This window comes from Asterias amurensis, chromosome 11 (genome assembly GCF_032118995.1).
Source record: "Asterias amurensis chromosome 11, ASM3211899v1".
NCBI classification, from domain to species: domain Eukaryota; kingdom Metazoa; phylum Echinodermata; class Asteroidea; order Forcipulatida; family Asteriidae; genus Asterias; species Asterias amurensis.
Window position 1 is genome coordinate 8,506,337 of NC_092658.1, and position 23,693 is coordinate 8,530,029.

A 23,693-nucleotide genomic window follows, 5' to 3' on the forward strand; every position below is an offset into this window, starting at 1 on the left:
CAAAGTGTTGTGTTTATTATTATCTTTTTGTGTGTATTCCTGACAAAACGTATGTCTATCTCTTTCCCTGGTATTTATTTTCTTCAAAAGTTTCTACTCTATTTTCATAAAAAAATACATAGTTTTAAAATTTGTAATAAGTAACCTGCAAAAAGTAACCTGCTAAAGGTTCTCGCATGGTTGTGAATTCCCCCCCTTTTTTATAGATACATGATGACGTAAGAACAATTTTCAAATAGATTGTCATTGGGGGCTTTTCGATGGTATTTCTTGCGCAGTTTTAGTCAAAAGTTGCAAAATTTGGGGGCAGAGATTTTTTTTTTAATTAAAAGTTGCACGTATATTAATTTATAGGGGATAATGGAGGTATGACTAATTAATTTAGTATCAATGTGTTATGAAACAAACATTTAATGCATTCTTTATTGCATTGTCTTTATTGTATTGTCGCAGAATATGATAATTTGGTAAAATATTAGCTTGTGTATGTCCATATTTGTCTACCATAATGCATCCAATTAATATGGTTCATCGACCAATAGAGCCAACACCTTAATTGATGACCTCTAAGGACAGTGAAATCATTAAAAAAAAGTTCAAATAGCCCAATGCTGATCGATTTATATTGTCTTTGGATTCTCAAGTAATTGTGATTTAATTAAGTTGACCTCCATGGACGCAAGATGATGACCAATACATGTATACGATTATATTTTGAAGCGCGGCAGTGACACTGGTAGCAAGATTCGTTATTTTACACTGAACCGATGTTGTTGTGTGAGACACTACATGATGTTTCTTCAAAGCATGAATACCATTATATTTCATCTCTTGATGTTGATGACAATGCAAAGCATTGTTATCGTCCTCTCCTCTTGTCCAACTGGCTGGGTAAAATGGCATCAGTCTTGCTACATCTTACTCCCTGATATGATGAACTGGATGCAAGCCGAGGCAGCATGCAATCGACTAGGGAGCAACCTTATAGTGCCTGATTCAAAAGAAGAAAACGACTTCATCTACGAGTGGGCAGTGAGAGGGAATGAGGGTATGTGGATCGGGTGCACAGATGCTGCTCAAGAAGGAGTTTGGCTGTGTGGAGGTCAGCCTGCAAGATTCACCAACTGGTGGTATCCACACGATCCACATCACAACGACACCGGGTTGAACTGTGCCCGAATGACTGTAGCCTATGGTGGGCTTTGGTCTGATATCTTAAAATGCGACAGTGACGCCTATAAACTTGCTGCATGTGAGATGCCGGTCCCTATGCCAATCTACCACACCCTGCTAGTTCCCGATGGGCGTGTCTCTCAATACTGCCCCCTCAATCACGTCATCGACAACCTGGCCGTAGAGGGTGTGATTGCTTGTGGAAGGGCGTGTACATCAGATCCTCGATGCCGCTCCTTTAATGTTTGGCAGAGCAGCAAGAAATACAAGAAATGTCAACTCAATGACGTCACCCGTCTTGAAGACGATCACACTGACTTGGAGGTTACCCAAGGTTGCTTCTACTTTGAACTTTAGTTACTCGAAGAAAAAAAAACACAAGTCGCTTTACGACAGCTCAATTTACTTGTTAATAGTTTAAATTTAATGCAACTCTTCATGAATATATAAAAATGTGCGTGTATGACATTTCCCTCAAGAAAGACTGTTCTGATGTAAACTGTGTTATTGACACTAACTTTTCGTGCTAAACGTTCACATAGCGAGTTAAATCAAAACTGAAGATCAACGTTGTTTTTCTGTTGATATGTTCATGTTTTTGTTACATTTGACTTTCAACACTTATTCCCGTCGGTTATGTTTTGCCTTCAGTTTAAGATAATGTTTAAAAACGTTCCATAACATAGACAAATGAAAATAATACATTTTGAATCACATTTGAATGAACTACAAAAAGGTTTGCGGTAACACCATGTGAATATCTCTTCTTGAGTAGTGTTGGCTCTGAAAAGAAACAGGTGGTTAACGACTCAACGTCTCGATCATTAGGAACAAAATTCAATTGGATTTCACGACTCTACTATGAGACGATTGCTTATGATTTGCTATCCCCATAATACATACCCACTAGTGCCGCTTTAACACATTATAACATTGTAAAAGAATGTGATTTACTTGCATTGGGAAAAGGAGCAATAATGTTTATTTTAGTTTTTGCACCGTAGTATAATGACGCACTTTTTAATCAGTGTTTTCATGACACCTCTCGATCTGTAATGCGCAGTAGAGTATAATACTGCATTGGCCGCCATCTTTGATGAATGTGCGCGCTTGAAATGCGCAGCTCTCACACACGTGCACTTTTCCATTGCTCTACATCAAAAATGGTGGTCAATGACGTCATGTGCAATCCATCTGTAGTGTTGATTTTTTGTATCGTGATTTTATTAACTAATAATTACAGTTAATGTGGGTAGTGTGACGTATTTCCGGTTATAGGAACCACACAGCTCACTGATGGACTGGCTCCCAGTAGGTAGTTCAGTAAATATGCCGTAGCAGAGCCGGTTGTCAGACCGATGTTGTAGGATAGTGTCATGATGTTTCCTGATAGAAAACAAAACAAATAATCAGAAACGGATAAGCAAACTGTGACCGTAAACAGTACAGTGGTATTATTTTGTTGTAACTCCACTCTAAAAAAAAAAAAATATATATATATTTTTCTCAATGTGGTAAACCTATTTTGCAGGTGTGCTATTTGTTTACTATGACCATAATGTGACGCCTGGTTACAACTATATGGAATGAGATGTGTGTTTTTTCCTTTTTCGCATTAACACAAATTAACAAAAGTAAAACGCCGCAAAAAGAAGTCGCTGCCGAAAACAGGCACCGCAAAACGCCGCAAAAAACAATCGCTGCCGAAAAAGGGCGCTGATAAAAAAAGACACCGCGTGAAGACAGAAAAGTCGCTCAAAAACTGAGCCGAAAAACAAAGTGACCAAGTGAGTCTTCATTATAGAGCAATGACTTTTTTGATTTTTTTTAAACGTACGAAACCAAAGCTCAAGGTGGTCTGAAAAGGGCCGTAGAGAGTTAGACAGAAAGGTCAATGTGAAAGGATTAAACCTATACCTTAAAGCCAGTGGACACTATTAGTAATTGTCAAAGACCAGTCTTCTCACTTGCTGTATCTCAACATATGCATAAAATAACAAACCTGTGAAAAATTGAGCTTGATTGGTCGTCGGAGTTGCGAGATAACTATGAATGAAAAAACACCCTTGTCACACGAAGATGTGTGCTTTCAGATGCTTGATTTCGGGACCTCAAATTCTAAACTTGAGGTCTCGAAATCAAATTCGTGGAAAATTACTTCTTTCTCGAAAACTACTCCACTTCAGAGGGAGCCGTTTCTCACAATGTTTTGTACTACCAACCTATCCCCATTACTCTCCCCATACTCGTTACCAAGGAAGGTTTTATGCTAATAATTATTTTAAGTAATTACCAATAGTTTCTACTGCCTTTAAATGAAATTTAAACTTAATATCCAAAGCATATCAATACAACAAGTTTAACCCCTTCCCATTGTGAACCAGAACACGAATGCGTCTTTTTACCTGCCAGTTCTTTCCTGCTCTCCGTGACCTTAGCTGGTGCCATAATCATCGGGATACTGCCGAAGTATCCATTCGTAATCCCGAGTATTCCCGAGAGAATCATCGACCAGGCCTCGTGGGGGAGGATCGGGTTGGCTCGGGGTGCTACACACAGCAGCATCAGCGGGATGATGGCGAGACGAGACATCTCTGCCACTACTAGCTTACGGGGTGACCAGTTGTAAGGTACGGCGCCGATTATCTGCAAGAAATATTTCACAATGATAGCGGTTAAAAATGGCATATTGTGACGAGAAACAATCATTGGAATCAAAGAATGTTTTCCATGATTACATAACCAAGTCATCATTCACATAAATGTATAGATCCATGGCCTCTCTCTGTTCTGCAAGGAAAAGATCAATCTTAATGCTCAAAATGGCTTTATTGGTTCCAGACTCACCTACTCGTAAGTGATCGCGTAATGAAGAATTGGTGTGACGTCATATATGTCCAGGCTAGTCTGGAACTAGCCTGAACATCTAACGTCACACTTCCAGGCTCGTGAATTACGCCAGAGAGTGGCCTCAAGCCTAAGTCGATCCCTGTCCATAATCACCTTTCACCTACATTCATAATATGCAGACGACCGAAAGTGCAGACCAATCAAAACATATCAACTGAAATCATTGTGTCCAATGAAATCACTTGTTCTGAAAAGGAAGTAGATGTCTTTATCCCTGCAGATAAAGACAAGGTACCAGTCTAGTATGGAACCAATGCTAACGTAAAACTCAAACTGATCTCACGTCAGCACATCTAAAAGAAAGCTTCAGAAAAATAGTTAATCGCTCTCGAGATTTATACGTTCAAAATACCTTTCCGCAGAAGTCCGTCGCATTGAAGATTGCCATCAGAATGACGGGCATCCAACCTCGGAGGGAGCAACTCACAACCTCGGACTCGATCCCAGGGAACAGACACAGTGTGACGAAGTATGCGAGAGCGATGGAAATCATGTACGGCCACAGCGTGCGGGAAATCTCAAGGCGACTCCGGAGTCCCCCTGATGAGGAAGCAAAACCCAAATCGTAATATTATGATTCCTCAAAAAGTAGTCGTCACTTCGTACATTTACTTTGATAAGGTCTTCCCCTGTGGCGTAACTGGAGGGGAGGGGGGGGGGGGGGCATCACACCACTCTGTATACTTCCCCATCTTGCCCCCCCCCCCATTATTACCCCCCCCCCCCCCCCCCCCGCATGTGATGTGAAACTGTCCCTCTATATGTTGTCCTCGTGCCCCAACCAACAACGAATGGTCCTCCTATCCAGCAAGACCTGGAAGCAGTGCGTTCGGGCTTGTGTAAGGAGGAAATGCCGTGGTCCCGGCGGCACCCAGTCCTCTGTGACCCATCTATGGAAAACATACTGGGATGATAGACAACTACACAAACAAATTGAAACCCACAAAAACACTTATTAACACACATGAAAGTTGAAGATTGCGACTGTTTTCGTTTTGGTGACCTTAACTCTACAAATGCTGAGACTGTGATGTGGCAGTGTGCTTTTATGCTTAATTTTTCCTTTTTGGGAAAATTATAAAATCAGAAAAATATAATCAGATTATTTGAGATGATACTGAAAAGAACATGTTTAAAGATTTGTAGGACTTAGACTTGAAGTCTTTCAGTTTTACCAACGTGCAGATGGCGCTTTGGTAGCTCAAATTATGTCACTGGCAGTAATCGCTAATCGACACTGAAATTTTCATGCCTTGTGGTTAAATTTTCAAAACACTCAACCAAACATGACTTCCCAACTTGAGTCTTACTTTTGACAGCGCGCGCTTTTGATAGAAACCGTTCATACTGGCTAGGCACGGGAAATTCTATCTCAAAGCTGTTCTCCTCACCAAACACACCGATTGGTGGCGCTCTATTTCTTCCCCCTGTGCCTTGTCGGATGTTGGTATCCATGGGCGAATGATTGTCACTCGTGTTCTCAGTCTGTACTTCGTCATTTTCATTTGTTAGCTGTGGGGGGAAAATACAACAAAGGTCATTCCTTTTCATTTAGCATGTGGTTGTTCAGTGTGACTACTGTCATTGTATTGCAGGTTATTTTATAAGCTATATTGACATGACCCCCATTTGTTTTGGTTGCCGGGGCGTTTGTTTGTTTGCACCATCAAAGTTAAAAAAAAATACATTACCGATCATGCTTTAAGTAATTAAATATTTTGAACGTTTGTTTTTCTTTTACGAATTATTTCGCCATTGGTAAAACAAACTAAAGAAACGTATTCTTAAAAAAGTTAAAAGGACACCTCAGGTGTATATTTCCAGACTAAAGTTTTGTACACACTTATTTCAAACAAAAAAGGTGTAGGGCGCCCTCAAGAGTATATATTTGAATAATATTGGTTACTTAAAAGTGTTTGCCTACCCGATCATAGTGGTTTAGCTGTGGGTGTTCCTCATAGCCATCCCGTGTACACGCCACCATGTAGTACCGGACAAAGTCCGTCTTCCTTGCCAGGTGGTACGTCACTAAACACACTAGGACCATGATGGCTGAGAGCACGAAGAATGTTAATGTGTTGATCTTTTCGTCGTGAACCAGGAGCTTGGTGACGATACGGTTGATGGATGTGATGAGACCAGCTGCACCTGTAGAAGTAGATGATAATAATGGCTTCTTATTAAAGCACTCATATCCGTCACTCAGTGACGCTCATAGCGTTTCAGCATTCAGTATTTTCCTGCAAGATATGTGGGACAACGTTTGAAGTGTGAGATCTACTCCCTTTACTTAGCGACATGTAGTGTTTTACATGTAGGTGTTGTGGCGCAATATGCTGCCGATCATACCAGGAACACTGGGGCGACTCCCTTATCTTTACTTTAAGTGCATTTGGTTCTTTAACATGCGTTACATACGTTACACAACACACGGAACCAACGGCTTTACGTCCCATCCGGAGGACGTACCAACATAGTTAATTGTCTTGCTTAAGGACATAGGTGTCACGACCGGGACTCGAACCCACACTCAGCTGATCACAAACACCAGAGTTTGAGTCCGGTGCTCTTAACCACTAGGGAAGATGGCGAAGAGACCTTTGTAACCCCTAAATGAGTAATACTGCAGCATACGTTATGACACAGTTGAACATTGGCTACATTATAATTTACTAAAGAGAGGTTTGTGGTAACACCATGTGGATATCTCTTTTAGAGTAGTGTTGGTTCTGAAAAGAACATTTGGTTAACGAGCCTCTTTTGTAACACACAGAACTTATTACGAATACTATTTCTGCATGTTGGGTCCGCTTAAAAGTGAGGTTTCCTCATTTTGTTCTCCAAATACTGGCAGAAAAGTAGATGTAGAAATGCTGGTATCGCACTTCCCCAAGAGAGAAGGCGAGAAAGAGAGAAGAGACTTTCAATTGACATAAAGAACAAGACACTGATATTCTTACTTTCGCCTGTCATGACTGCCTGGGTGAATCTTCTTGGTAGCATTCCGGCGTAGCCATAGAAACTTGACTGCTGCACTGAAAGAAACCAAATTAGAAAAACATACCATAAATCCCTGTTTTTTTTTTTAAATTGTATTTCAAATCCCCATAGTGTCACAGGTTCATATTCACAATATTTAGACGATTGCCTCACGAACGTTTCTACATAAGAGATTATTACGCGTTGTCAGTCTGAACGATCCAACGGAACGCTCCGGCAGTCCATATCTGGGCCCAATTTCACGACTCTGCTTGTGACCGTATAAGCAAACAATCGGCGCTTGCGGATGCAGAGAATTCTGCGCTTACATCGAAGCGCATTTCACGGGCTTTCTTCATGCCGTGCAAGCAGAGAATGGGGATCGCCAGCGCTGAATTCGGCGGGGAAGCAGAGCCATGAAATTAAATCCAGACGCCAAGTGAATACCCTACCGATCCAAATAAAGAACGTTCCTCCGGGTCAATTTTTGAGACGCCACACTCACAACACATGTGAACAGAATGCAACACTAGTCCTTGCATGTCATTGATTTTGTTCTCATAAACTACTAAAGTAAAAGGAGGCATATTATATTCCTTTTTACTTTAAAAAAGGAATGAATACGCAATCTCGCACACGGTAGGCCTATCTATTTCACTTAAGCTTCGCGATCATAAAATTATAGTGTATCATCTTCCCCTATGACCAACGGTGTACACATAGCAGTCAACAATCCCGCAGCAATTCTTTTGGGGGAAACATACACGAGTTACATGATATTAAGACAACCGATTTGTGCATGATGCGTACCCCGAGGTATGTATACTACGCCGCCATTTTATTACAGATATGCTGTCATAAAACTCTCTGTATCCAATGACATAACATATCTGCCCAATGGAAACAGCAGAACACCAGAATCAACAAGGGATGTTTACTTATGTGTTTGGTGTAGCTCTTAGTAAAAAGGGTATACGCGGGAGGAAATTGGCTCATTATACAAACATGGTATACCGCAAACCAAATATATATTAATACCTCACCATGCAATGCCACAAGTCATATGTATAAATAAAGTTGCAGGGTTCAACCATGTGTAGATCTTTTCACGTGAAAGAGTGTTAGTGTTGGCCTCTGAGAGCCGTTACGGTTGTGGTATCGACGTTTCGAACAGCATATTATGCTCATCTTCAACAATGATGAAGCTTCCCTTTAGCTCGCGATATTTTTTCCATTCCGACGAATCGGTGATTTTATAATCTCTAACGGAAAACCAAACACAGCGCAAAAAAAATCTCCGTCCGGGCAGCTCAGCTTAATAAAAATCACCAACAGCTTGTGGCAACAAAAATAATGTTTAAAGACTCGCATGACCGCTCATGTTGCTAAAAGGAACTATCAAATTATTATTCCAGTGCCATGCTTCTCGATTTCTTGTCACAACCTGAGCCTTTTCACTTTTGCGTGGAAACCAAATTGCTTTTAACCCGACGGACGTAAAGTGGATTGAAAGTCCCTCGGTACATTCCTCAAGCAGTACCGGGTCCAATTCACTAGAGCGGCTGTTTGACAGCCGATTTTTTGCTCTTAACGCTGCTAACCGTAAGAACACGAAATGGCGAGCAAACCTCCCTGTGATAATACTCCAAGAAAATGAATGACGTACGGATGCAAAGATGGCGAACGCGCAAAATTGCCGCCTTGTTTTCTTGCTATAAAAATTAACCAAACCGTTAAAATCGTATGTTATTTACAAAAGCATGTCACCTTTATAGGCCTACATTGTATTGTGATTGTGTATCCACTTTTTACTGGCCTCATAAGACAGAGCTATATAGTGTCAACTTGTTGTCAACTTAAATTAGGTACACTTTAAAACAATAAAAGTGTTGTATTTTAACCACTATAAAGTTGGATTCAACACTTGAATTCAACACAGATAGTGTAAAACAACTATAAAAAAATAGTTTCAATCTATAAGATTCACTCCCTATGGAGTACAAGCACCAGTCACCAAGACAAGTATTTCCGTCTAAAATTTTGTTCAAGCAGCTCACCACAAACAAGGCTATAGAACCCACTAATAGAAGGGTCTTTAAAATGAAAACATAGAACTCAATGGGAGCTGAGATTATAAAGTGATACTCCTCTTAAAACAGTTTAATTTGTAGTATGGGGGAACCATGCACCAAGCAAGGGGTTCAAAAGACATGCGGTACATGTACATGGAATAAAGCTGTCTGGAAGGATATCCGACCTACATCTAAGCACAGCAAGAGATAGTTGGGTGAGAAGCAGAAAGCATGGTTTCAAGCTCAGACATCCTTGTCGAACACACTAGATCAAACACCATGAAAATAAGACATAGATAAAACAGCATGTCAAAAGACACTGAAAACTGTTGTTGATTATTTTGATGGCAACAATCTGGAATAACCAAAAATAAACGTAAAAGCACCCTCTGGCAAAACACATGATCCAGGTTGGAAGTGTCGTGGCCGAGCGGTTAAGATCACCGAATTCAAACTCTGGTGTTTCTGATCAGCAGAGTGTGGGTTCAAATCCCAAGCCGTGACACTTGTGTCCTTAAGCAAGGCAATTAACCATTGCTTCGTCCTTCGGATGGGACGTAAAGCCGTTGGTCCCATGTGTTGTGTAACGCATGTAAAATAACCCAGTGCACTTATCGAAAAGAGAAGGGGTCCGCCCGGGTGTTCCTGGCTGTGTCTGCTCTAAGCACCGTTGCATCTTGTTTGTAAACCATTACAAGGTGCTAAATAATTTGGTCTCAAAGTTCATCACTGTAATAACCTATCTTTCTGAAAGTTTTTATATACTCAGCGCCTTGAGTACCTTGTTTGGTAGATACGTGCGCTATATAAGACTTCGTTATTATTGTTATTATTATGTAACTTCAGGTGGGCATGAAACCCTACCTTCTTGAAACCACTGCTTCTTCCCTTTATGTTCAATAAGATGCATAATAACATGGTGCACCGTGTGCGTATGTACTTCGATACGTCTTGATGTTGACGTACCCTTTTGTACAGCAAATAGAAACATCCTGTTTCAAAGCCTGCCAAATTAAATGTTTGATCCGGTCCCAAAGGACGACACGAATTACGACTAGCAGCACTGCCGCGACTTCAAACCCATAATTGCAATACATGTCGGGGTTATCAATCAAAGTGCCGTCTAGTCTTTGCACAAAACGTCATCCTTAAAGGGATATCATTGCCTTGGATCGGGCGCGTCCCTCTATTATGAAAAGCGTTTGAAACCGTTTGTTATGAAATGCATATGGTTATTAAGTTGTTTCAAAAGTATAACATAATTAATGATCAACACAAACATGCCTCAAAATTGCATGGTTTTCCTTGTACATGGCACGCCATTTCGTACGGTCAGATTTTTGACTCCACAAAATGGCGGACCGTGTTAGTTAGTTCGGAAAGTAAGAGGAAAACCACGCAAGCTTAAGGCATACTTGTGTGGATCATTGTATTCACTTTAAAAACATCTTTCGAACCATAGGAACGAATTTTATAAGATACGGTTACAATCGCTTTTCATAGACCAACTCGCCCGATCCAAGGTAACGTCTCTTTAAGGAAGTCACGAAAGCATGATAAATAAGGCCTATAACCGGAGGAGAGTCTCACGGGCTGAAGGTAGACAAGGTGTCATATATTCAAATCTCTTGATAAAATCAACTCGATTAAAGCTATCGAGGATAACATGACGTTGGCGTGCATTTATAAAACACGCAAAGTGTATGTCACAATAATTGATACTCCTGGCGCCCACATCACAAACTGATTGGATTGATAATGAGGTTACAGACGGAATGTTTACGAAGTGAACAGTGGGGCAGCCAAATGGAATTAAAGGAACACGTTGCCTTGGATCGGACGAGTTAGTCTATTAAAAGCGTTTGAAACCGTTTGTTATGAAATGCATATGGTTAGAAAGATGTTTTAAAAGTAGAATATAATGATCCACACAAGTATCACTCGAAATTGCACGGTTTTCCTTTTACGTCGCGAACTATCACGGTCGGCCATTTATGGGAGTCAAAATTTTGACTCCCATAAATGGCCGACCGTGTTAGTCGACAGGGTAAAAGGAAAACCGTGCAATTTCGAGGCATGTTTGTGTGGATCACTGATTCTACTTTTACAACATCTTTCTATCCATATGCATTTTATAATAAACGGTTATAAACGCTTGTCAAAGACCAACTCGACCGATCCAAGGCAACGTGTTCCTTTAAGAAAGATGTATCTACAAAGTGCTGTTAAATTTAGTTATGTATGAATATGGCGTGTTACCAAGTTGTATTCCATTTAAACAAACTGTTTTGTCAATAAATAAACTGCTTAGTCTCTTTTAAAGAAACTCACAAAAAACAACCGTAAATGACTTGCATAATACGTCTATAATACGGTTTTAGTTTTCAAAGTGTCACCATAAGCAGATGAGAAACATGGACTGTGCTGATGTGCTTAAAAACAGTTAATCCAATTTATCTCGTGGTTGATTCGATAAACGAAACGCCGTGTTTGAATTATCAGCGATATCAGTTATTTCAGCTGGCCATCGAATCAACGCCAAAGAGATCACATTTTGCAATATTTCGTTTAAATCATGTGCTTGAAGCATGTTGATGTTGCTGTTGTTGCTGCTGCTCTTCTGCCACTGCTGGTGTTGTTGCTGTTGTTCTTGTTATTGTTGAAGCAACCGAAAAAAGCAACAATGATTATATTGGTGTCTTCAAATAATATATCTTCGTAATTATGTGACATAATTTTAGAATTTTTCTCTGGAAGTGTGGTACCGGTGTGACCTTTGTCCTCATTGAGCTTCAACATAAAATAAAATACGAATCCTACTTTCTTTAGGTCAAACGGTTATAATCTTAATGTACCATTGAACCACCCATCATTTAAATATATCACTAATTGTTAAGACACAGTTAATTCAAATCTATTAGACAGTGTGACCGAATCGGATCAGAATTGTAGCAATACCGGTGTGATTTTTGTCCTCATTGAGTTAAAGTACTAACCACCAATCCTTTATGCCACCCCACATACAAATAATTATTAAGACACAGTTAAATATATTCCAATCTGTATATATAATAAGTGTATCAGGATCTGGTCCAAATGGCAGCACCTGTGTGATTTTTTCCTCATTGAGGGTAAAGTACTAACAAACAATCCTATAATAAGTGCATTATAGTTCAATCAGTTGTTATTAAGGTACCATTCAACCACCCACCCCACATGCAAATAATTATTAAGACACAGTTAAATATATCTGAAGATATGAATAAGTGTATCAGGATACCGATGTGACATTTTGTCCTAATTGAGTACTATTAACAAATCCAACTTTCTTTAAAGGTCAGTTATATTAATGTAGCATTCAACCACCCACCCCCATATACAACAGATTATAAGACACAATATATTCCAATCTGTATTTATAAGTGTAAAATAATCAAATCCAAATTGTAGCTTAGAAGGCCACTATACACAGAGTTTCCGGGCCCAGCAGTATCTAAATGCAATTCCCAAATGATAGTTTGTCTCGAATCGCATCACTATATCCTCACGAGTGAAAACTCTGCCCTAGGGAGTTATTCTTATAGAGCGAAACATACTTGACGAAGAAGATGGAATTTGTCTTGCATCAGTGGCGGGGGGTGTTTGGGGTTATATTCTTGTACTTTCTTATTGACATTATTTCTTCGTATGTTTGCATATTGTTCAGTCATATACTCTCTCACGCGCCATGAGTGTCACTTTGTGGTGTACATTACGCTGTCCTAATAAAATCAACATGTTAATAGTTACGATTAGTGTACAGTGTAGCTATTTCTCTATTCTAACAATACATTTAGATTATTTCAGTTTCTGTTTGTTTTAAATTACATTACTGGTATGTTTTACTTGTGTGAACAGGAGTGGATTTCACAAAGAGTTAGGACTAGTCTTATCTCAAGTTAGGACCAGTTACTCGTCCTAACTTAGGACTATCCATGCAATTTGTATATCTCCTAGGACTAGTCCTAAGTTAGGACTAGTCCTAACTCTTTGTGAAATTGACCCCAGTGGTTGCCCACTTGATGTGTTATCGTGGAAAATGCATATAACGTGGAGAACAAATATTTCTTAACACTGTTGGGGAAGCTGCCTTTAAAACGATATTAAGCCAATCGGAATATGGCCATCGCTTTGTCTTTGATATCCCCCGAAGCTGAAAGAAGATATATCAATTGTAAAGGTGGAAATTAAATGAAAAGAGGAGATCTTGACTGCGTAGAAAATTAGCAAAGCCACACCACTTGTGAAAAAGTGAAAAGATACGTGCAATTTAGCAGGTATAAGAGCAAAAAAACTACCTCTCTCCCTCGCCTCCAAGCATTTCGCTTCATCACCGAGCCAGGAAATAGAAATCTAATTCTAATCAATATCCCCATCCGATAGACGTTTCATATCCCCGGCATAGACTTTTTGGCCTTCTTTTACATGTACCTCATCTTCATCTTCGTGGTATACGTTAACCTCGTCTATCTATTCAGGTTTTGTTTTGACCCCCAGGGCAATTTAATTTGCACCGCTGATTTTTTGTTCCGTGAGGATTGAGAAAGGTCTACGTTTAAGTGAGTTTAAAGAAGGAGTTCATGCGGCCTGAATCCTGTCGGAGTGTAACTAAATGCAAAAAAAGTACTTATTTGTTGTTCCGGTTTATATAGGGAGTTGGAAAAACCCCGATGCACCTGGTGTTGTCAGGTTACTATGCAAGAGGATTGCATTATGTTTATCAAACTGAATTGGTAATGCATGTTTTTTGCAATACTTTTTAGTAGCCAGTGAGTGCCGATCGGTATTCCATCATGACAGCCGTTCTTTGCTGAAGTTAGGTTTTGAATTTTAAACTGTTTGGTTCATTTTAACATTCGCCTCGGGTAATGCTGTCAATCCAACTTTACATAGTCGACTGTAGTTAAAAGGTGACTTCATGGTAAATAAGTAATTAGACATTGAGTTAACCCACAATTTTGTTGCACACATTTGTTTAAATGTACTGGGCACTGTTAGTAATTGTCAAAGACCAGCATTCTCAAAGGTTATGGTTAAGGAAACGTCGTGTATGGATAATCTCTATATCAGAGCATTTCCACAATTCAGAAAAAGGAGGTTTCTTTTGACAAGGCAGGGTGTTCGTCTTTAAAGGCACGGACATCTTTGGTAATTGTCAGAGACCAGTTGGCCCTCATATGGTGCTTCTCAACATGTGCATAAAATAACAAATCTGTGAAAATTTCGACTCAGTTGGTCATCGAATTGCAAGAGAAAAATGTGTGTTCAGGCCTCTAATCTTTTAATATTTAAAGTGACAATTTATCTCTTTTTCAAAGACTTTTGTATTATACTATCAACAGCTCTCCATTAATTACCAAGTAAGTTTTTCTGCATACAAATATTTTGACTCATTACCGGTAGTGTCCAGTGCCTTTATTTAAAGGTGTGACAGTTTGATCGTCGACGAGAGACGCAGTATTTTTATTTGTACAAAAGACAGTGTTTGTTATCGCCTAAACACATACTCTCAACACTGCTCTCAGACGTGGCAGACTTAAGAGGCAACTGATTTGATGAGCAATATACTGTTTACCATAGTACTGCAGACGTAACTCTTATAAGAGGTATGTACTTAACCTAGTAATACCTAGTTACCACCGGTTCATCTGTATGCAAGGCACTGCGTATAGCATGACGTCAGTCACTTTATACTTTGCGGATTCCCAATTGGTCATAGAACCTCAAAAACATGCGTTTGTTGTTGTTGTTGTGGTGGACTTGGGCAGGACGTCACCACTTCTGTATAACCATAGTGAATTCTAGAGCGAATGTTTTGACCAGATTGTAATAATCCAGTTTGTTTAGGTATCAAGAGATATTTGTGTTAATTGCAGCTCAGGTTATGACCGAAATATGGTGACTGACTGACTGCTTTGTGTATGCTTTACACGAAATTACAAATAATTCCTTAAAATCTCCTTTCCAAAGGCACAGTGAATCTGTCAGGGACTATAACATACTAAATAAATGGAACTTACCCGTGCATCCAAGGGACACCGTAGCGACTGCAGCCAAGATGACGAAATAACTGGTTCCTGCTGAGAATATCTCCAAACCAACCTCTAAGATAGCTACTAGAGAAAGTGCTAAAAGAGCTACAATATACCCAAAGGTCACCTGCAAAGTCAAATGAAACATTTATTATTAATATTTTGATGACAAATTGAGCCCCAGTTTGGTGTTGAAATCTCTGAAGGTCGTATGGTCTGATCGCAATCCTTCCTTAGTAAAATCAGATTACCGGCCGAGACTCTACTCAATTGTTATATGCTATAAGTAAACATAATTTTGGCCAGTAACATGTGTAAAATAAGCGAGCTATTTTCGTGCGTAAGCAAGCAGCTCTATGAAATTGGCCCCTGGCAGTAATGGGCCTCTATATATTTCTTTCGTGATTGCAAAATCACATCTTTCAAGATAAAGGACTCATTCGTGGGCAGGAATAGGGTCTAAAAAGCGTTTTTGATTACTATTATGGTGCGTTCATCATCTTTGTTGAAATTTCTCTCATTGTCTGTTGTTTAATCTGTCAAGCTGTTGTGTTAGAACGATAGGGCCTGCAAACTTTAACGAAAATACAATTGTTCCAGAGAACGTACAAAATGTACTCTTTCTACACATATGTCTTAAGTTCAAACTGTTTGCCGTTCTGCCCATGAAAGAAGCTTTGATTGGAGTTTCTTCGTAACAAAGATAATGTTGTTTGATATCTTTTGTCAAAAGTGAAGCATAAGTAACTACCTCTATCCGCAAATTATGAATCAAACTTACCCGAACATGTAAAGAAAAACTCTCCACCAGAGCGTTGTTTAATATGACCGCCACAAAAGCTACAATAATGTAGGTTAGGCTCATATCAAAGACAATAGTACTGCCTGGGTACTTGTCCAAAAAGTAGTCCACAGCTGTGATGAAACTATTGTAAGGAAGCAAGAAGCCAATCCCAGCCAACAAAAGGGATATGTAGATGATATTACCTCGATCTCGAGGCTCGACGATACGTATCGACGAAGACGCCATTGGGTCTGTGCTGTCTTCGGATGAGATTTCTACGGTGGGAGGAAGAGGAGCGATCACGGTGTCTTCGTCGTTGTTGTCACGGTGGGCGTCGTCTGGTGTTGGTGGTGAGATCAAATCCGCCGTGTCGTGGTTGCAGAAGACGGTATCGTCTACCTGAGCCATCCTGTTTATAGGCCGTCTCGTAGTTTATATAACCACTGTTTTATTTATCCATATATTCAGATGAAATCCTAGCTTGATTAGTCTCTAGCTATAAGGCCGTTTAGGTTTCTCCTCATCTCACTGATTAAAGGCTGCAGTTTAATGAAACGACTGGAAGCAAAGATGAACGTATTGCGTTTCCTCTGATGATGAATAGCAATCGGCCTCGCTCGAGACGAACAATAGCAAGAAAGTAATGAATAAATTACTTTAAATTGAGGTCATCAATTAGAAGGTATCCATGTAGAACTCACTTTTGTGATCTCTGAAACAAAAGCAAAGAGGAATTGAAACAGCCGAAAACAACATAAGGAAAAGGCTGAACATTTGAATATAAATGGTTTGTTTAGTTAAATTTAGGCGCTTAATTAAATTGATGAGCTCTAAGCTTGAAAATATTAATGTTCACATACAAATTATTAAAAAGCTTGAAAATGTCAATGTGCAGAGATGTGCACATAAATTTATTTTAAAGACAGCCATAATGGAAAACTTCCCTTGAAATAGTCTTGCCCGAGACACTAAAATAAAACTAAGGGTTAAAGAATTTTTTGTTCTTCTACTAAAATTTGACAAGCCAAATTTAACAGGTTTTTGAGATTAACATTTGTTTTAACTATAGGGGGCGATTTGGCAACGTCTTCATAAGCCAAATATAATAAACTCTAACAAAATTATATCAATGCCCTTACTCTTTAAAACGGTAAAGGTATATTATTCATTGCACGGTTTTAATTTCCGGACTGGTTAAACAATTAATTGAACTGCCAGATATAATATAACTATTGGCGCTAGATTGGGGACCTGTCTATTAAAGGCACTGGACACTATTGGTAATTACTCAAAATATGTTTTACCATAAACACTTTCTTGGTAACGAGCTGATAATAATAACAAAAACATTGAGAAAAACAGCTCCCTCTGAAGTAACATAAAAGGTAATCTCTCACTCAAATAATAAAATACTTCTAGGCTGAAATCTTATTAGGCATATGAAAGCACATACGTGTGCAACGAAGGGTGTTTTTTCTTTCAACTTATTCTCTTGCAACTTCGATGACCAAATTTTCACAGATTTGTTAATTTATGCAATGCTGGAATATACTGGTTTTTGACAATTACCAAAGGAGTCCAGTGCCTTTAAATGGAATAGCTGTAGAGTTGCTTCGTGTGTGTCATATGTAAACAATTCCATATATCCAAATGTCAATGAGTTATTACGATTCAGAATTTCACCTGCAAAAACATGCTGACAGGGCTAGCGTTAGATTCAGTGCTATGTCAGCTTATTGGGTAAAGTGAAATACAAAAAGAAACGCGTTGGCTGGTATTAAAAGGTTTTGACAACGCGTGTGCATGGTCTTGAATATGCGAGTTGAACATTGGGAAAATGCATGCTTTGTTTGATGCGCCGATTATAGGTTTTGCTTAATTATTTATCTATATGGGATAGCACATCTTTTTTGGTGACAGTTTTTTGGACTTTTGCCCTTCCCTGGACGGCCTGTGCTTGTTATATTGTTTTGCTTTGTTTTTGTCCGAAGAATTAAAATAAAATGAAAATAAATATACAAATTGGATTTGATGACAGTATGGTGTCGTGTGTTTTGAGTTTTTCACCAACTTCAGCTTTCATAAAATAGACATAATGTTGTTTACATTTATTTACGAAACTTGTTTAGTTATAATCAAGGGGGGGGGGGGCGGTCTGTAACAAACGAATGTAACTCTCAACCATTGACTCTTCATAATGAGCATGTGCAGATTTGCTTCGAAATTCTTGTTGTGGTTCCCAACATTGAATCAATTTATGTCATCTTGCCATACAATTATTTATGATGAGCTCAAGATGATGTATTAATGCACAGTTTGTACACAAATGTAGAAACAATTTGTTATAGTAGATTTGTTCCAATTGCAAACATAAATAGATGTTTCTTGAGTACCAGTGTTGATAGTGTTCACATGAATATCCAAAGTCATTCTTAAAGTTAAGTTAAGAATCAGATAATTCCAAACAAATTGTTCTGTCCGTATATCTATAAGGGTAAGTCTAAATAACAGACGACGGTTAATTTAACATGGACATATATCGCTCATGACAGTTGTTGATTCTAAATCAATAAATCGAAATAATGTGAAATCGGAAAATTGAAATACTTAATTAATTAGTGACAAGTATTTAAAAGAAAGACCAAAAACAATGCACAGGAAACTTGACAAAGAAAACCAGCACGAACGGGCTCGTGAAAGATGCACTTCGTCTCTCTTTTAAGTACATAATGTTTAAAGACACTGGACACTATTGGTAATTGTCAAAGACCAGTCTTCTCATTTGGTGTAGTTCAACATATGCATAAAATAACAAACCTGTGAACATTTTAGCTCAAGCTGTCATCGAAGTTTCGAGATAATAATGAAAGAAAAACACCCTTGTCACACGAAGGTGTGTGCTTTCAGATGCTTGATTTCAAGACCTCAAATTCTAAATCTGAGGTCTCGAAATCAAATTCGTAGAAATTTACTTCTTTCTCGAAAACTATGTTACTTCAGAGGTAGCCATTTCTCACATTGTTTTATACTATCAACAACAGCTCCATATAACTCGTTACCAAATAAGGTTTTATGCTAATAATTATTTTGAGTAATTACCAATAGTGTCCACTGCCTTTAACAGAATAATCTGCTGGCTAAATTTTGCTATTGACATAGCATTACTCATACAGGGACAGCAACGTTAAAGAGTTCTGAACATCCTTCCTGGCATAAAAATGCTATAAAAAAATAAACCAATCGACTGGTTTCTATTAATTTTCCGTTGTTCAATTGGTTCTTTTGATTCGTTGTTGTTTATTTTGTGGTTTATTGTTTAACTCATTTAATTTATTTTCAGAAGTATCATATTATTATGGATATTAAAGAAGAAACTATAAATAAATAGTTTTCGCGAGCAGAGTATACGTCAAGACCCAACCGGCTCTTTTCAGAGCCAACACTCGCCCTAAGAGATTTACACATGGTTGAACCCGCAAGTTTAATAATAATAATTATAGTTTCTTCTTATTTCTCCACACCATGCAAAGCTTCAAACATTACTTATTATTATGAATGTGTGTAAATATTTCGTGTATTGCATGTATGCAAAGTAATTTTCGTCCATGGTAGGACCATTAAGAATGAATTGAATTGAATTGAATTGAATTGAATTGGGTTAATTTTTGTCCTATAGGAAAGAGACTATGCCTTTGTCCTGGATCAACCAAGGGAGATTAACAGTCAGTTCAAACAACAATGGGCTTCGGGTATGCATGAAAGGGTTGGCTGCCGTCGCTCCAGTTTAATATAATTAGTGTTTCATTAAAATTCACAAAGGGCAGATAATTATCAATAGTGTTATTATGACGTAAGACAGATAATTGTTGGCTGCCATCGTAGTCTGTTTTAAAGGCACTGAACACGGTTGGTAATTGTCAAAGATCGGTATTCTCACTTGGTGTATCCCAACATGCTTAGAACAAAATATAGAGCAGGTCCTTTCTCTATGCACAGAATTAAAGCTCTGTGGAAAATTGGGCTCAGGAATTGGTCATCGAAATTGCAAGAGAATAATGAAATAAAACATACCCTTGTACTTCTTTCAGATGCCTGTTAAAAGGCTCCAGGCCTGAATTCTTTTAAAATTGAGTAAGAAATTACCTCTTTCTCAAAAGCTATACGTTACTTCAGAGGAAGCCGTTTCTCACAATGTTTTGTTTTACTTATCAACAGCTCTTCATTGCTCATTACCAAGTAAGTTCTTATGCTAACAATAATTCTTGTAATTACCAATAATTGTCCATGACATTTAAGTCATGTCCTCCTTGCTCTATAAGGTTGTCACAATTAGGGAGTGCGCAGCTGCCAATGGTCTCGCGAAGCTTGGACAAGTGAGGGTCTGGACATAAATATGAAGAAAAAATAAATCGATGATAAGATTTTATTAAATATTGTCTACGGCGATAAAAGAATAGGTTTAGGATTGGGAGTAGAATCTGTCTGGAAACACCTTATGAAGTAAATCCAAGTAGGCCTAAATAACGTTTGCAGTGACACTATGTAAAATCTCTTTTATGAGTAGTGGTGGCTCTGAGAAGAGCCTGTTTGTACTGCTCGCAATTCGGTCAGTGTGCTCTGACCATCTTCTGGAAAATGATGAATAAAGTCAGTAAAAGGAGGTTCGTGGTTTTGAAAAATGAAACAGAACAATAACAAGTTCTATTTGGCCTACTACTCGTTTTCTTTTTTCGTGCGGTTCGAATTCCACTTACGGAGTGCGTGTACTAAGCATTGGTCGGACGTTGGAAAAATTGCACCAGTTAAAACTTCTGTAATATCTCACTTTGTATGGCCACATCTGGCCATTGCTTTATGGTATGAAATATTTGTGTTTAGGACAAGCCAAACGTGTTAGGACAATCAATGACATACCTTTAATATGCACTGATAAAGCGTCGATTTGAAATTATTGTTAGTCTTTCGAATCAGTGCCCAATAAAACTAACAAACTTTAAATTGCGTTATCAGTTTATGCCACAGCATGATCACAGAACAGTGCATCAGCTGCATAATGTGTCCTTCATGTAACACTTAAACGGAGCCATCTACACTGCTCTTCCGTCAGGAGGCCAGTCCCTAAACAGAACCCTGCCGTCATTTTCATCCAGGTCCCCCGGGAAGATATGTATTCGAGACCCCAACCTCGTTCATCTACAAACCATCCACAATGGAACCCATCTCCGCTGGATATGACACTATAATCTCTTCACATCAACCGTTTAGTTCTACATCCATTCTACCCCATGACTTGTCTGCCACAATTGCTTTGGCAAGAAAACAGTTTTCAGAGGCTGCGGCAATCAATAAATGATTAGAATTTGTCTGCGTATTAATTTGTATCTATGTATAAAACATCTACACATCATCCGTTTAATGTATATTTGGTTTGCGGTAACACCATGTGTGTATCTACTTGCCAGGTAGAGTTGTTCTTAGAGAATTGTCTTGCTTTAATCTACTGCCGCGGAGTCCGTTTAATTCTACATCCACCTACCCCATTAAAGTACAACATTCCAAATCCCAAGCCGTCAAGTGGATGCCGACCATTCTTCCACAGCATTTAAAGAATTTTTGTTTTATCCCAACGGGATGAATGAGCTATTTAAAAATGATGACATTTTTTAAAGTAATATTAATTCCTCTTACCTCATCGGGAGATAACATCGTTCGATGCAGACGTTATGAAATCAGGCTGTGTAAACAAAATGATGCTATTTTATCCGCGTAAATAATGAAGTCCCGCGAGATTTTCTCATTAATGATTCGGTATTAATAATACAAGCAAATCCCGCATCAGACTTCATTCAGTGGTTGGTGTTATGTAGATGACGTCATCCTACCAGCTGCTTGTACCGTGTTGTGTGTAGTCACATATAATGAACTCAGTGAAAGGATGCACGCTCTCCTCCGATCCTCGCTTCTTGTCGTCAGGGAAAACCCGACGGCTGCTACATGTGTCAATTGAATTTAAATCACTATGACCTTTATTCCATACTCTTTTTTGAAAATAGTTCAAAATTAGAGTCAAATATTAGTACAAAGAAAGGTGACAATATCAAAAGCGCATTGACTTATACAAAAATGTATACATATGACCTAATTAATATGTTGCAATATTGGTCAATGTAATGCTTTCAATTGTGGGAAGGGGTGCCTCGACAAGAAACAGTCGTGGGATGAAAGGGAGAATGCGAAGAAAGAGAATCCTTCAGGAATCTGTTGGATGGAGGCGAAGATCGATTGGTGTATGGCAGGCTGCTGTATACTACCGTTTCTTGAAAATTAATGCGTTAAAGGCAGTGGACACTATTGGTAATAACTCAAAATAATTATTAGCATAAAACCTTTCTTGGTGATGAGTAATGGGAAGAGGTTGATGGTACAAAACACTGTGAGAAACGGCTTCCTCTGAAGTGCCATAGTTTTCGAGAAAGAAGTAATTCTCCACGAATTTGATTTCGAGACCTCAGATTTGGAACTTGAGGTCTCGAAATCAACCATCTAAATGCACACAACTTCGTGTGACAAGGGTGTTTTTTTCTTTCATTATTATCTCGCAACTTCGACGACCGATTGAGCTCAAATTTTCACTGGTTTGTTATTTTATGCATATGTTGAGATACACCAACTGTGGAGGCTAGTCTTTGACAATTATTAATAGTGTCCACTACCTTTAATAATAAGAACCCAAAATAAGCATGGAAGTTCCAATGTGCGTTTAGTGTGTTTGAGTGGTGGATATTGTAGCGATTGGCAGTAAGCTTAAATGTTATTATTACAGGTAAACTGCTTGTATGATTTTGGGAAGAGTGAAAGGCTACACCCGTACAGCTAGTCTGTGAAATTTAAAGATGAACAGGACATGTTTTAAAGGAAATTCTGACCGTTTATGTTTAGCCCTGGCTTTGGCGCATCATTCATAATATTTATACCTTGTTACAATGGCGGAAATTGATAAGTATCTTGAGACAATTTCAACAATTTCGTTTCATATTAAAAAATAACAAAAATCGAAGAAAACAAAAACAAAAAACAAGCAAACAATACAGCAGCCAATCTAAAGGTTAGGTCATATTATTGGTAACTACTCAAAATACTGGGGAGAAATAATTCTTTTTTTTTTAAAGAGAACAATACGCAAGTTGAAATATAGTGACAACTTCTCCCACAGGTACCACGGCGAAAAAAAACCATAATACTCAAAACCTACAACACCGCAGTAACCAACCTATCCATAGACGTGAGGAGCTAAAAAATACTCCGTAAAGTGTGCTGTGTAAAAGGAACACGATCACGGTCGTCATTGATTACAACGATAGAGTTTCCTCCTTGCCTACAACAGGCGTGTGTCTGCACAAACCTCTAATAATGAAAAGGACAAGACTCTGTAATACTACAAGAGTGTCTGTTTGTAGAATTAGAGGAAAAAAGGAAAATGTCAGCTATGGAATATCACCTGAGAATACAATAATCATGTTGACGAAGAAAGTATCTGGTTTAAGCGAAGAGTGCGTGGTCTCCGCCTCGACGATGTTCTTCTTTTGAAATCCGACCGTGAGCGCCTGTTGACGCGGTCAGAGTTTAGATAAACGCCCTCTGGTGAAACGATTTCACCTTTCAAAACGTGAAATGATTGCCATTCACAAGGATTTTAACCCTGAT

At 38.7% G+C, this 23,693-nt stretch overlaps 2 protein-coding genes across 2 annotated transcripts; one reads left to right on the plus strand and one right to left on the minus strand.

Moving 5' to 3' along the window:
• Positions 1–789: 789 nt before the first annotated feature.
• Positions 790–1,570, plus strand: LOC139944207 (C-type lectin domain family 4 member M-like). The gene has a single exon (XM_071941176.1). The coding sequence runs from the start codon at positions 790–792 to the stop codon at positions 1,528–1,530; it is 741 nt and encodes a 246-aa protein (XP_071797277.1). The 3' UTR covers positions 1,531–1,570.
• Positions 1,571–1,578: 8 nt separating this feature from the next.
• LOC139944206 (equilibrative nucleoside transporter 4-like) lies at positions 1,579–16,397 on the minus strand. The gene is made up of 8 exons (XM_071941175.1): positions 15,987–16,397; positions 15,194–15,332; positions 7,044–7,118; positions 6,008–6,231; positions 5,394–5,595; positions 4,436–4,623; positions 3,579–3,819; positions 1,579–2,559 (listed from the first exon to the last, which is right to left on the minus strand). Exons 1-8 carry the CDS (start codon positions 16,395–16,397, stop codon positions 2,417–2,419), a joined length of 1,623 nt encoding a protein of 540 aa, XP_071797276.1. The 3' UTR covers positions 1,579–2,416.
• Between the last annotated feature and the right edge of the window lie 7,296 nt (positions 16,398–23,693).